General features: G+C 42.4%; 1 protein-coding gene across 6 annotated transcripts in view; it reads left to right on the forward strand.

The window, feature by feature from the left end:
• col16a1 (collagen, type XVI, alpha 1) overlaps positions 1-14,223 on the forward strand; it is a 72,516-nt gene that overhangs the window by 12,086 nt on the left and 46,207 nt on the right. For all 6 annotated transcript variants that reach the window (XM_086192842.1, XM_086192847.1, XM_086192845.1 and 3 more), the window contains exons 3-7: positions 3,798-3,866; positions 3,942-4,059; positions 9,266-9,389; positions 10,127-10,408; positions 11,443-11,523. In XM_086192842.1, coding sequence (XP_086048968.1) covers positions 3,798-3,866; positions 3,942-4,059; positions 9,266-9,389; positions 10,127-10,408; positions 11,443-11,523 — 674 coding nt within the window. The remainder of the gene's footprint in view (positions 1-3,797; positions 3,867-3,941; positions 4,060-9,265; positions 9,390-10,126; positions 10,409-11,442; positions 11,524-14,223) is intronic.

A 14,223-nucleotide genomic window follows, 5' to 3' on the forward strand; every position in this document is an offset into this window, starting at 1 on the left:
AGGACCGTGTCAATATGCTGCGTTTAGGAACTATTTTGAGCTGTGAGAAAGGCCTGACATGTTTGGAAGTTGGTTATTTTATATATACAAATTAAAGATCAGGGGGAGGCATTGCTTGGAGGTAGCGTGGCCGTGTAGCAACCGAAGGGTCGCTGGTTCGATCCTAACTTCCCCCGGTGACTGTGTTGAAGTATCCTTGAGCAAGATACCGAACCCCTAACTGCTCCTGATGGCCCTGGGACGGACTGACAACCCATCCAGGGTGAACCCTGCCTCTTACCCAATGTCATCAGGGATAGGCTCCACCCCCCACCCCCCCGCACGACCCTTAACCAATAAGCAGTATAGAAAATGGATGGATGGAAATTAAAGGTCAAATAGGACTTCTGGCAAGGATGAAGACAAAGCCCAGATAAAAATTAAGTTAGTTTTCAGAAGGCAGTATTTAAGTAATATATGACTCTTCTAACTCCTTTCGCTTCTCTCTGTAAACTCAGCCAAGCTTAACATCCTCTCAGATAATGTGACATTTGGGAGAGCTAGTAGAGGTAGAAGGGGGCAAGCTGGTCCTCCCAAGTGACCTCCCAGTGTCTTTTGTTCTCCTCTCCTCTCCTCTCTTCCAGTAGCAGACTAAGTTTTGTGGACATACTCGTGTTGGCCATCCTCCCCGGACAAGAAGCAGCTTCTCTCTGCCGTGTGTGCATTAGGGAGCTGAGACCATCAAAGAATTGCTTCCTCCTAGTTAGCTTAGCACATAAATGGTAGTGGATGGGCGGGTGTGAGCAGCTCTGACGAATCAGCTCATGCTGTCGCTCCAAGAAGGTTTCTGCCCTCATTAAGACAGCTATGGTTTTGCATACCATTTGCAATGAAATAACAATTAAATTCCATTAGTATTCATACGTACACATTATATACATACAGTACATATGATGGTAGAACTACTTTAAAGCCAGTTAACAAAACAAAATATTTGTTGACGACTAGAAGAGCTACCGTTGATCGTGGCCGACTTTTTAAAAGGATAAGGAGGATTACCTCTGAAGGAACCAAGATCCTCAACCTTATCTGTTTGATGGGCTTTGACATAGGTATGCCAACACCCCCTACAATTCGTTGCGCTGAGCTTACTAGCAGTCCGCTGGTCTCTGTGTGTCTCAGCTCCTTAATACAACCACGGAGGACAGAATCTATCTTGCTGTCTGGCTCTGGGGAGGAAAGACAGCATTTCCCAAAAAGCTGTTCCTTTAACTTTACATTGTGCCGTTTGCCTCAAGCTAGGATTTTCCACCTCCTGACAAAACTTTCATCTGCACTCTGTCCCATGGAAACGGGTTGATAAAAACAAAAGAATAAAGAAAGCGTATAAGCAGTGATGAAACACAGAATTTTGGATCTCTTTAAGATAGGCTCCTCGTGTTTGTGCCTTTTGCTTAAAGGCAGCACCGTCTTTGTGATGATGCGGCTTACTTTAAGCTGACTTCGCAAAACAGGTTTCTGGACCAGTAAAACTATAAATACAGTGTTTTGATGTGTGCGTGGATGTGAGCTTGTAAGATAGATCTCAAGAGTATCAGAGGGCTCAAAGGGCTCCACTCTAAACTTGTGCTTGATGCTTCGTGTAATTGCCATTCCTTTGTTCGAAAGTCACATTCAGTTCATTTCTTTGACTCCTCATCTCAAGTTCCTCTCAGCTTCCCAAATCATCCCTGCGTGACATCTGTTTTCTGTGCCTTGATTTGTTCTTGTAGACGGCAATAAGAGAACGTCACACTGTGCAGGCAGACAATGTGCTGCTCTTTGAAACGCTGCCTTTGTGCTTTGAATCCGAGACGAGCGGGAGCTGCAGGGTGTCAAGATGAACTTGATAAAAAGTGATGAAGAACTAAATGCGGTTTAATTCTATCTTGTGCCGGCCTCTGTGAAATTAAATTCCTAGCTCCTAATTACAGTCATTTGGATGTTTGTATTTTAGTAATTAAATTAGCTCTGTCACCTTGTTTTTAGCCTGATACGTTTGAAATGTGAATAGAAGCATAAGTAGTGTTGCATGCTAAAGGCAACTCTCCATGCTCTGCATTCACTCTGTCATCAAAGAGGAGCAATAATTACATGAAATGTATAAACTAGGAGACACAATAACAGATCTGTTTAAATTTCATTAATATTTTCAGCGTTTAATTGAGAACACCAGCCTCTGTTAGGAGAGGCACTTACTGCCATCCCTAGAGCCATGTGAGCAGATCAACACCCTCCTATCCTCTGTATGCAGAGGAGCTAAGGCCCACAGAGACCAGCTGACAGCTAGTTAGCTTTGCGCAATGAATGATAGAGGATGGGAAGTGTTCGATAAGGTCGAGATCTTGATTTGTTCAGAAGTGATCCTTCTCATCCTCAAGACGGCCATGGTTAGCTGTAGCAGTCACTCTTCCAGTCAACAAGTGTTTGGTTTTGTCGAAAGTTCAAAGTTAAAATATGGTGAATTTTTTCTGTTATTTTGTCTCTCAAATATGTTACACAGCTCTAGTTATCCTTGTGCAAGAAAAGCCCATCGTAGAGAAAAATGTATTTGGTGACTTTTGACAGTGGTATACTTACTGTGCTAACACTTCCCACCCACTACCATACATTGCGCTAAGCTAGCTCTGTTGGTGTCAGCTCCCTATTGCACACATTGAGGATAGAAAGCTATCTATCCTCTTTTATCATTCTGGGAATCATTGAACATTTCCCCCAAAAGTCATCATATGCAACTTTGTCCTCTTCTTGTTAGTAGTGTCCTTTAGGTATCTGACATATGTCTATTAAACAGGCAAACAATTGGTTAGCTTAGCTTAGCATAAGGCTTGAAACAGGGGAAAAAGCAAGTGGCTAGCACTGTCCAAATGCAACAAAATTAGCTTACTGGCTATTCAAGGTGTGCTGTTTCCATTTTTGACCTACATGTAGAAGCGTGACTCAAAGAATTAAATAACACTGGCTAACAGGCACTAGCTTTTGACACTGATCGAAAGAGTAAGATATCACATGTTATCTAATGGGTTTCATCTTCTATTTTACATGCAGACTTATTCACTTTTACCATGGTTATCGAATTAATTGAATTAGTTTAGCTTTTGAATCCAGACTTTAGCATGGAAAGGACTGTCTCAGCTTTAGCAAAAGGTAGAAGACACCCACTATTTGATAGAGAATTTTATCAACAAAGTAAAAGTCTTTAAGAATATTGTTAGTGTTTACATTTGAGAAATAATAGCCACCATCTGGTCCCAGATCCTCTGCAGTCGTATAAAAAAAAAAAAGAGTTTGAAAAACGTCTTGCCCGGGGGCCTTTGTCCTTGGCCCCAAAGAGATCAATTAACTGTGGATCACAGTGATTCACAGGGTCCATGTCTACCTGTACTAGCCCAGTTTTTCTAACATCTCACATCTAACATCTCCCCCTGTTGTCTGGCAGGCTGCTCTGACAGGTAACACTTTTCTCTGTAACCTCCCCTGACAGGGTGAGAACATGTCCATCAAACAGAGGCGGCTGCTACAGAGGGCTGTGTTCCCCTCTGCACAGCTTTGCCCTCATTTCATCAAGCTCGCTGTGTTTTATTCTCATTCCCCCTTTCCTTCTCTCTCTTTCTTCAAGATCAATATTCCTATAACTCTCAAATGGACTGAATGAGTGCTTGAAGTTCTCTTTCACACACTCACATATGAGATCACTTCTTTAATGATTGACATGCTGTTCTCTAAGATGCATGGATGACATTAAGCATTAACCTTCAACTACTTCTTTTCCTCTGTAGATGTACAGTGCCCGTCCTTACAAGTGGACGAGTGGAGATTTCCTCAGACAGCCAGGCACAATATTACAGGTAACAAAAGAACGGGTATTTATCTGTTTCTAAGCTTTATTTGTGAGGATGTTGAAGAATCCCTTGTTTTCTCAGGTTTTAACTTGGTGAGACGATTCTCCCTCCTCAAGAGTCCAGATGTCAAAAAGATTCGTAACCCTCGAGGGCCCATCATCCTCCGCTTGGGCAAAAGTGCACTCCTACGCCCAACCGAGTAAGTTTTAAGTGCTATAGACAAGCAGACAAAAACACACAGCTGCATGAGCGAGGCAGTGCAGTACAGAAAGAGACATACAACCTTTTTTTTTGCTGGGTTTTCAGTCTGTAGGCCAGTGTTGACATGCTCTCTGGTTTTACACCTTGTCTGGAAAAAAATATCTAACAACAGCGGAGAGACTGAGCACCCTACGGCGAGTCAGCCTCTGAACCCTCACTCAACATGTCAAGGCTCTCCGATGGTTGTCACTTTGCAAAGCGTACACCACGGGTCAAACTCTGATTGCGTTTCCAGAAGCACCACTTCATTTCCTTCACTACTGACACTGGCTTGTAAAACCTCCATTTTACTGCCTTTTGGTTTCCTGGTTGTAACCGCATGTACTTAGTTAACTCATTTAACGTCTCACTCATTTAACGTCTCACTCTTTGTCAGAGCGCTGTAGGAATGATGCAGTCGTGATGCAGTTAGCAGTAAAAACTGAAATGTGGAAGGCTTCCGGAGCTTGTTCCGCAGCCGTAAAATCTCAAAGAGCAGGGCATCTTTGCAGCTTGACATGTTGTAATTACTTTCTAAGGTTTTTTCATGTTATTATTACACAGCACAAAGGTGTAGATTATGTTTAAAATTCTGTGACAAGTGCTTATCAGTGTTAGGCGCCGTTTCGATTTCAGGGTTGTTTTTGTTTTCAATGGAGTGCTGAAATACAGCTGTTTCTCAGAACGCTCCCGATGAAGGCGTTTCTTCGAACTTAGCCAATTGGGTCAAGCCTGGAGTATTTTATCATTCTGTCCGGCGCTGTGAGCTCTACTTGAAGGCCCGATAAATCTATCTACAAAACATTCTTTTTCAGGAGAGACATTTTGTTCTCAAAGTGTCCCATATATTGTTTGTCACAGGCTTATGGAGTAGTCATGAAAGGGGTGAAAAACAGAAAACACAAAACTGTCACTTCTCAGGAAATCAGCAGAGACGAAGAGGAAAATCTATGATTTTTCTGTTTTGCCTCTAACTATATAAATCTTCCCTTTGCTGCTGGTTGGGGATTCTGTCATGCTGCAGCGTTTATTAATATTTTGATGACATCAAGACCTTTTTTTTGTTAGTTTTGCCAGTGAGGAACGTTACTTAGATAACTCACTGTTTGTACAGCAGCCGATACCTCTCTTTCTCTCTCTTTCCCGCTCTCTCCATTCCTCCCTCTCTTTAGATAGCTCTATCTATTTTCTTTGTTCACACAATGGCTGCAAATCATACGAGGAAATATTTTTTTTCAACGTTTGCTTCCACTTTTTAATTTTTTTAAATTATTTTTTTATATATGCCAGCCCCATCCTACGATAGATTTGTGTTTTCAGGTTGTCAGGTTTGTATGCATGTACTCAACCTGGTTAACATAATATCTCTCCTTCAGGGAGTTTGTTGTAATCTGGCCGAGATTGCACACATCCACGGGGACTCAAGGATGATCTGAAAATATATTGGTGGTGAAGGTAGAATCACTGTGACAAGCAAACTCTTATGTTAATACGATTGGATTTATGAGAACATTTGCATTGAAGGACATTGCTTCTGTGTATTTGGTGTGAATGCAGGAGGCACTTACATCTTCTTCTGCAAGTTTATTCATGGTCATTATCCTGTACCCTTTTTGTCAGAATGCTTCCTCTTCCACATTTTTCAATGTTCAGTTCTGTAATCAAATGTTCAGAACATTCTGGACATGCTCTTGTCTTCTTTTCTACCCATTCAATTTCCACAGGACTGACCGTTTCACAGTGAAAAAATAAAAAATAAAAAAATAAATGTAAAAATAAAGAAAGAACCTTTTAACATGGCCCAAATGCATTCGTTCTGAATTTATTTATGTATTTGATTATGAATTTATATGTTTATTTCAGGAAATGTCTTTTTTGCTTCTTGGTTCATAACGCCTCAAAGGCTGTCCTTGTTTTCGCCAGCAATCCATATTTTATCATTTTCCGCAAACTTGGGCACCCTCAGACACTGGACCCCCTCAGACCCCAGCCCTCTTTGGACCCCAGACCCCCGACTTCAAACTCTGCACTGCACCTGCTTGAGGCAACAGCGGTGCTTGTGCCGAATTTGGCCTGGACTTGATGAGTGGTTGTTGAGTTATTAGACTCACATACGCGCAGATTTGCATTGACAGCATGATTGTCAACACACAGGTTATGTTGTGCTGTAGTTTCATCGCTAAAGTTGTTTTCAAATGAAAACAAGATAGGTATGGGGAAGTTGTTGCAACATGCAGTTTTTGGCCACAGACCCAGAAGCAGTAAACTCTTTTATGTCTGCTATTTAAAATTCTTTGCAGCGCTGCAGTGCATTCAGGGATGGAAACTTGCTCCAGTATAAGCAATTGATTCCAGCATTGTTGGAGCCAGTTATTGGGATACCTGCACATGTCTGAGTGGAGCTCTCACCAAGACTCAACATAAGATTTCTTCTCCCCCTCTGCCTCTCTGGCTTGCTCTGATTTTCTTCCCTGTGTCTTCTTATTTAAACAAAAGAAGCACAGGTAACTTTCAGTTCAGTCTCTCCATTGTATCTCCCCATTCTATGAGTGGTGGTGGTGGTGGTGGTGGTGGTGGTGGTGGTGGTGGGGGGGGGGGGGGTTCCATGCTTTTTTTTTTTTTCCATTTGACCCTAACTGCAATGGGCAAAGTGATGTACTCCCAACTTAAAAGTCAATAGTTTGTGAGTGCTTTTATGTCCCACAGCCCATGTCACAAATTGATAGCACAAGAAGTCCATTCTCAGTGTACTGTAATTTTGTGTGTGTATGTATGTGTGTCTGTGTTTGGGGGGGGGGGGGGGTTGTACTGGTAGATGGAAATATTAGCCATCAGACCGATGCTGATGCATATAAAAACTAACCAATATCTGCTGATACTGGCGATGTGCAGATACTATCGTGCATCCCTCATTGGTTAAAGTTGGGGTAAGGGGCTGGGGAATGTGTCATATTAATGAAGGTCCTCACAAAGATACAAGTACAAGGATGTGTGTCTGTCTGTGAGTGTGCGTGAGTGTGTGTGACTCTTGCACATACACTATTTCCATCCTCATGCAGCCTACCTTCATACTTTCCCCTGAACTAATTAATCCGTAGACAAAACCCTCATGCATTTCAATGACTCCCAGAATGTTTTGGACATTCACACAGGTCTCTCCTGTATCTATTTTTTCTCACTCCTTTTCGCTCTTCCTCTCTCTGTGGGTCTTCAGATTCAGCATTCTCACCTTTACTACGGCTCATCCTCTTTGTTTTGACGTCCTGTTGTTGGCCATTTTCCCTTGGATCTTCCCTCACTCATAAATCACTGTCACCCCACTTCTAGGGGTGGGAAACCAGCTGCCAGCATCAACAATTTTATGTGTGTGTGTGTGTGTGTGGGTCTGCGTGCGTGCGTGCAAAGTAAGAGAGAGGAAGAAACAGAGCAAGAGAGAACATTTCAAAAGTGTTCACCAGCTCAGTGAGCATGCATTTCTCTGGGCTTGTTTGTGAACCTTTCATCTCTCAATACATCTACACACACACACGCACACATGCACACGCACATGCACACGCGCACACACACACACCTCCATGCAGTGAATAATTGTATGTGTGAATTTGTGTGCTTAGATGCCCTTGACTGAAGCAGAGGGACGAGGCTTGCTGGACTGTATCTGCTATGAAAATCTGTGCCAGAGGGCTCCCTACACACCCTGGGCTTTGCATTGTCTTCCTGGCTGTCGTCACAGTTTTGAATTAAAAAATAAAACAAAACGAGGGGGGGGGAACAAAAAATATGCATATAGACTATAAAATTACACACCCTCACACACACTTTATCCATAATTGCATCAGAAGAAGATAATCAAATTCAGAAGGTGTCTTAATTTTTCAAAACGTAAGTGAAAGTTATATTAGCTCTCTGGCTTCTGACCAACTTTATGTCTCCTGGCAGCCTGTACATGCCGCACATGACAGCATTTAATACACTCAATATACACCTCAACACCGGTGCATTACGCATATTAGATATTTACATCTAGTGTTGGGCAGTAATCTATCACAGAATTACGGTAATGTGATCATTAAAAAAAAGTCTTTTAAAAGATTAAAATGTGAACTTGCTAATCCTCTACTGACACTTGCAGGGGTCGGCTTGTCAGCGGTGTTGCTTGAGTCTGGCATCTGTTTAGTAGCGGGAGTGGTCTCAGGCATGTTAGCTTGGCACAAGGCCTGGTGCCGCGTCCGTTGGGTCTAGAGGATTGTGAATACTTTAATGGAGTTGAAATGCTAAATATTTGAAGTTGTTGCATAGGATTGAATTCCTTCTTTTCACGCGCAGTACTCAGTTTTTAATCCCGCTATGACCCACGCACCCTTCAGGTCCCCAGTCTAAAGTCATGTAAAAGGTGTACCTGTAAAGATGGGGTGTCATTTCTCAAGTGAATCTCTGCGTCACCTGAGCGTAGAGACTGATGATGCGCTCAGTAATCATTGGAATCAGTTGGAACAGCTACACTGACCACAGGATGAACCTGTTTCTTTGTAGCAGGTATATTTTACTGTCCCCATCGCAGGATGAGGACCAGCAGCGCAGACGGAGCTGATGTGTAGCAGCTTCGAAGCAGTTTGCGTCAACTAATCACATTTCCTTGCTGTTGGGTTTGCAAGATCATGACATCCCATGATATCGCGAGAAACAGTATTGTCAGGGTTCTAGATCTGTTCGTGTTTGAAACAATGATGGGGGTTAGGGGTGACGCAAGGAGACTGTTCCAAGCAACAATGGCAGGTTAGCATTAATGCAACAATGGCAGGTTAGCATTAATAGAGAGTATGTTTTTTTTGTTTTGTTTTTAAAGAAGAGCAACAAACGTCGTTGGTGACTTTTCCAGAGAAAAGTTTCACTCCTCTACTGACTGGCCTCAATTCATTGATGTGATTGGTTGAGATTAACCAGTGATAGATAGACAGATGGTTCAGATGGAGCCCCCCAAACTACGTCATCCCGCTCAGAAGCCAACTCATTTGTTCAGGGCAGGAATGGTCCAGACTGAAATAGCATTTATACTCTCATCACTGAGCTTAATGTATGAGTTTTGTTTCCTTTTAAACTCTTTCTCCTGTTCTTAGTCATACAGATCCACAGAGCCAACCCTTGTGATCTCCTCTGTGTTCCAGTCAGGTCTTTCCTCATGGCCTTCCTGAGGAGTTCACTTTGATATTCACCCTGGCATTAAAGAAGGCTGCCCTGAGAGATACCACCTACCTGCTCCAGATATCTGATCAGGAGGGATACCCACAGGTGCCTTGCGTTCTTCAAATACCCTCTTACTCTGCTCTTTCTGTTTAATTGCCCTCTATCCTTCGTGCATCAATCTTTCCCTGCATTTCCACTCCTCCTGTCACTGACTGTTGATCTTCCCTCCCTTGTTCTCTCGCTCAACGCCTTTGTCTTCTTCTCAACCTTTTATTCATCGCTCGCTCCTTCCGACTCATTTTTTTCTGCCTCTCATCTCGCTTTTGCACCGTCATCCACTTCCCTCCCTTCGATTTCTTTTCTCTTGTGACATTTTTTCAATGCTCTCCCTTTTTCATTCCGAATGGCCTTTTGTCCTCCCTTATTCTTCATCTGAATCCCTCTCTCTTTCTCCCCTGCTTGCTCGCACGCCGTCTCTCCACCGCTCCTCCCTCCATCATCTCCTGCACTCCTCTTTTATTCACCTTCATTGTTATTCATGTATGTTCCGTGATGAAGCACTGGAGCTCCTCAGAGTTCCCATAATCACTAGAGGCCAGATTTAAATACTCAATGTGTATGATGGATGGAGGCCAAGTCCCCTCATTAGGAGTGATTGATTGGCTCCACTGCTCGTCTGTGTAATTAATATGTCTTCCTCTTTACCTCGTCTCTTCCACTGTGTTCTACAGCTCTGTTAGCCGGTACTGGTGTCTAACACTTTGTTCAAGCCACGGACAGTCAGAATACATGTAGATTCACCTTTTTCTGTCTTTCCTTTCCTGTCTCCACCCCAAATCCAGCTCTCTGTAGACCTCAATGGCCCAGATGGTACCCTGTCACTGAGAGCCACAGGGGTAGACTCCACAGCTGACATGGTGAGCTGTCTTTTCAATGGGGAGGGCGTGGAGTCTCTGATGGACCTACGCTGGCACAAAGTGGCCCTCAGCGTGCAAAAAGAATCCGCTTCCCTCCACGTAGACTGCAGGTCTATCGAGACAAAACCTCTGGAACCTCGTGGAAATGTGGCTGTCGAAGGGCACACCCTGCTGGGCATTCGTGCCTCCGATGCTGGGCCCGTACAGGTACCACACATAGAGGGTGGGGATGGGTGAGCTTTTGTTTCCAAGACATGTCAAGTCAAGTCAGTTTTATTTGTATGGCACCAAATCCCAACAAAAGTCATTGGCATCCACAACTGAGAAATTTGCAGACAGCAATGTCACAACTCCCTGGTGGGCCATTAAAGTACTGCAGGTTGGAGGTTATTTTCAAAATATTCAGGATTAATTTGTTTTATAAATAAATGTGTTAATGTTTAATAAGTTTCTAAGGACATTGACTTCATTATTTGCACTGACTTTTCTGGTTTATGTGAATATATTATTTGTACGACATTGCAATAGCATTTGTCTGCTTATAAAATAAAAGATATCAAGGAAATTACTGTCAGTCCCATGTTTGGTCGAGTTGGAATTAAAGGTTGATGGGGATGGTTGATCATTTTTAGATTTCCAGTTGCTGACTGTGGCATTGTTCAGGTTCAGAATGGCTGCTATAGAGGACTTTAAGCTATGGATTATATACTGCATCTATCATACCAGGCTATTTCCAGAGTGGCCTGTTGGGCTGTGTTTCCAGTTGGAAGGGCTTTTTCTAATGAACCACCATCCCGTAAAGGCCTTTGCTCTGAAATAATTCATTTTCTCCATGTGCGTATGTGTATAATAATATTTGTGTGTGCCCCTGTGGTGTTGTTTTCTTTGAGGCAATCTCATTCAGTCCTGATTAAAAAGCGAGCGGGCTACCTGGGAGAATATGCCTGCAGTGAGCCAGGACTATTAACACTGAATAGATTCAGTAATCCGGGCATTTAGTTTAAAGATCAATTAACTGCCTTAGTTAGAAAGCATGTAGGGCCTTTTGTTAGCACAGGAAAGAGGTATTCATACACACAGAAACCCCCTGACAAGGAGCTCTCCTAATACTTTGTATAAATGAGAATTTAATTGGTTCTCAACCTTGATTGCGGCCTCATTTAGGCTTTATTTGGTTTATTGAATAAACCAAACACAGGATCTATAGCGAACTGCCTTTGAACCATTTCCCTCTTTCTTAGATGGACATTCAGCAGGTGATGCTGTACTGTGACCCGTCCCTCGCCATGGAGGAGGCCTGCTGCGAGATACCTGGAGCACGGGTGAGGCCGAGTAACTCTGAAGTTTCACTTTGTGATTTAACAGATGATTTGCATTCAAACACTCACCTTTGCTTCGATGAGTGACCGAAAGAACGGGCTAGCCGAGTTTTCTTCCGTGAGTCAGCTGGTCAGTGCTAAGTTTTGGAACACACAGGTTACCATCCTGCCTCTGCAGGGTCTGCAGATCGTTATAAAAACAAGTTTATATGAGTTTTGTTCATACTAAAAAAACACAAGTAAACTACATCTTAAATAGCAAAAACTTTTATTCATTTATTTACAAACTTTTGGAAAAAAGCCCAATGCTGGTTATTCCTTCATCCACTAAAAGCATAGCTATAATAATAAGCAGAAATAAAGAAACTAGTGTTGTCACGATACTGGATTTCACACTTCGATACGATATTTTGAAAAATATTGATATTCGATTCGATTTTCGATACAAAGCGACCACTCAGAATTTAGCGCAAAAATGTTTTTTATTTGAAGAAAAAAAAAGAACTTTATTCTTGAGGTAGAGAACTTTTTTTAAGTTAATCTTTACACATTAACAATATGCAAATAAGTTTAAGTAATCTATGTAACCTACCGTCGATGAGCTTTGGCTGCCGCTCGCTAACAAGACAACACGTCAAAGTAAAGGCCGATAGATGTGATAACTCTAGGCAACACATACTTCAAGTTCTACTGTTACCAACCTCTAAATCTATACAGGTCCAGGTGTGGCAAGTGAGTAAACCAAGGAGGCAGGTAGAGTAGCGATACTACTGAAAAGTCATTTAGTACCGTTTTTACTTTTGAAAATCGATATTTGATTGATAAATCGATATCTTTTTACAACGCTAAAAGAAACAAATCCCGATTCACTGTCTGATATTAATATGGGCAATGTTTCATGTTCCTGCTTCAAGTAGGTGAATGATATGCTTTGAGTGGAGGAGGACTTCACATCTTAGTCACCGAAGTTGAAAATAAACAAGCGAGTATATCTCGAATGACTCCCTATTCTGGAACATCTTAAAAGCTGAGTTTGCATGATCAGAATTTAACATTACAATTACTCTGGAGGCCTATTGTTATTAATGCACAGCGCTTTGTCTTCTTAATGCACTCTGCTCTATTTGAAGTTACTTCAGGTTAACACAATAGTTTTCAGATGCTTTGTTTAACCTAAAGGATTTTGAACACAAATTGATTTAGAATTACTATTCTTCCATCCATCCGTTCTTCTTTTCATGCCTGTTCTAACTCTTGTCACTCTATTTTTGTGCTGTTGTTGTTTGCAGGTTTCACACAAAAGACCTATTAAACAGAAAACAGGTTTACTTGGCTTGAATAAAACAATATTTTTTTTCTTACCATGGCAGACTGAAACAGAACAAATGATTGTTCAGCTATGGGAGGAATTGCAAACTGCCAGTTTGGGTTTTATTTGTCAAGGTATTTTTGTGCACAATCCCAAGTTTTTGTTCGAACGCCTCATGTTATCTGTGCTGAAGTTTTTTTTTGGTTTGGCCGTGCATTTGTCATCTTTTTCATTACTAAATGGTGTTATGAGACAAATTCAAATCGGGTAAGACTTTTCCTTCAGAGGTCCTCTGGAGGACGGACTGAATGCAGTAAAATTGATGAGAGAGTTTGAAGAAAGAATCCTTCTTTCTTTTCCTCTGGTGTGTGCGCTGCAGGGCTCCCTCCGAGCTTGGTTGGAATCTGAAATGAGGAGTCAAGTAACGTGTGCTTGCACGCGTACACTCACCTGCGAAGGCTGCAGGAGCTTCCTGAAATATAGAGTTTCGTGACAGAACAGCAAGAGAACTATTAAAGTAGTTATTTAGTAGTTCAAACGTTTGTCTGGGCAGACATTATATATCATGTGGAATTGTGTTGTGCATGAGGTTCATGCCATTACAGCAGACGTGAACGTGCTCAAATTAGCCAAGTTATATCAGGCAAGACTGTTCTCCATGCACCCAGCAGTTTTTCCTCGCAGTTTTCAGCTGTTTTTCTTTCAAACAAGTCATCTTCCAGATGAAATGCAAGAGATGAAATACTCTTTTATCACAGGTTTTTATCCAGAATTCACAATTAAGCTGCATCTCCCCTCGTCTGTGTGATACGAGCTTGCACTAGTTTGGGACAGTTAGGGTTAGAAGTTAAGATCTCTCAGAATTGAGAGGCCCAGACTCAAATCTGAAAGTACGTTCTGAGAACACACTCTTAACGTGATGCCAAGCGTATCAAACAGGTAGACCCAGGGCGCGGTCGTGTAAAGTGGAGACCAACCCAACTGTGATCATAGCCAAAGAAACCAGAGGAGGGGGAAGATTCTATTTCCATTCGCCTGAGTCATTATCATCCCTACCACCATGTCTGTCGCACTTTAGCATACATAGCCTGGCCTTGGCTCCAGTATTTTACCTCCTATCACCCTGGCCTCCCTCAGCAGTCCGTAAAGTCCCCACGTCTATCCCTCGATGACTTCACCCACCCACTCACTTTTCTCCAGCACAGATGGTGGCCCATATAAAAACAGCTGCTAGTTCTCTTGCTTCCACCTTTGTTTACTCTTCAATCTCTCTGCAAAGTTCTGCTGATGGTTTTTAGGAGAGTGTGTGCGTTCAGTGGCCTCAGGTAGAGTAACAATTGGTGTTGTGTGTGATCCAGCGCAGTCGTTACAGGTGTGAGCCTTCGTTTGTCAGT

The sequence above is a fragment of the Aulostomus chinensis genome, chromosome 22, assembly GCF_037954235.1.
Source record: "Aulostomus chinensis isolate RoL2024-O1b breed Wild chromosome 22, RoL_Achi_v1.0, whole genome shotgun sequence".
NCBI lineage: Eukaryota > Metazoa > Chordata > Actinopteri > Syngnathiformes > Aulostomidae > Aulostomus > Aulostomus chinensis.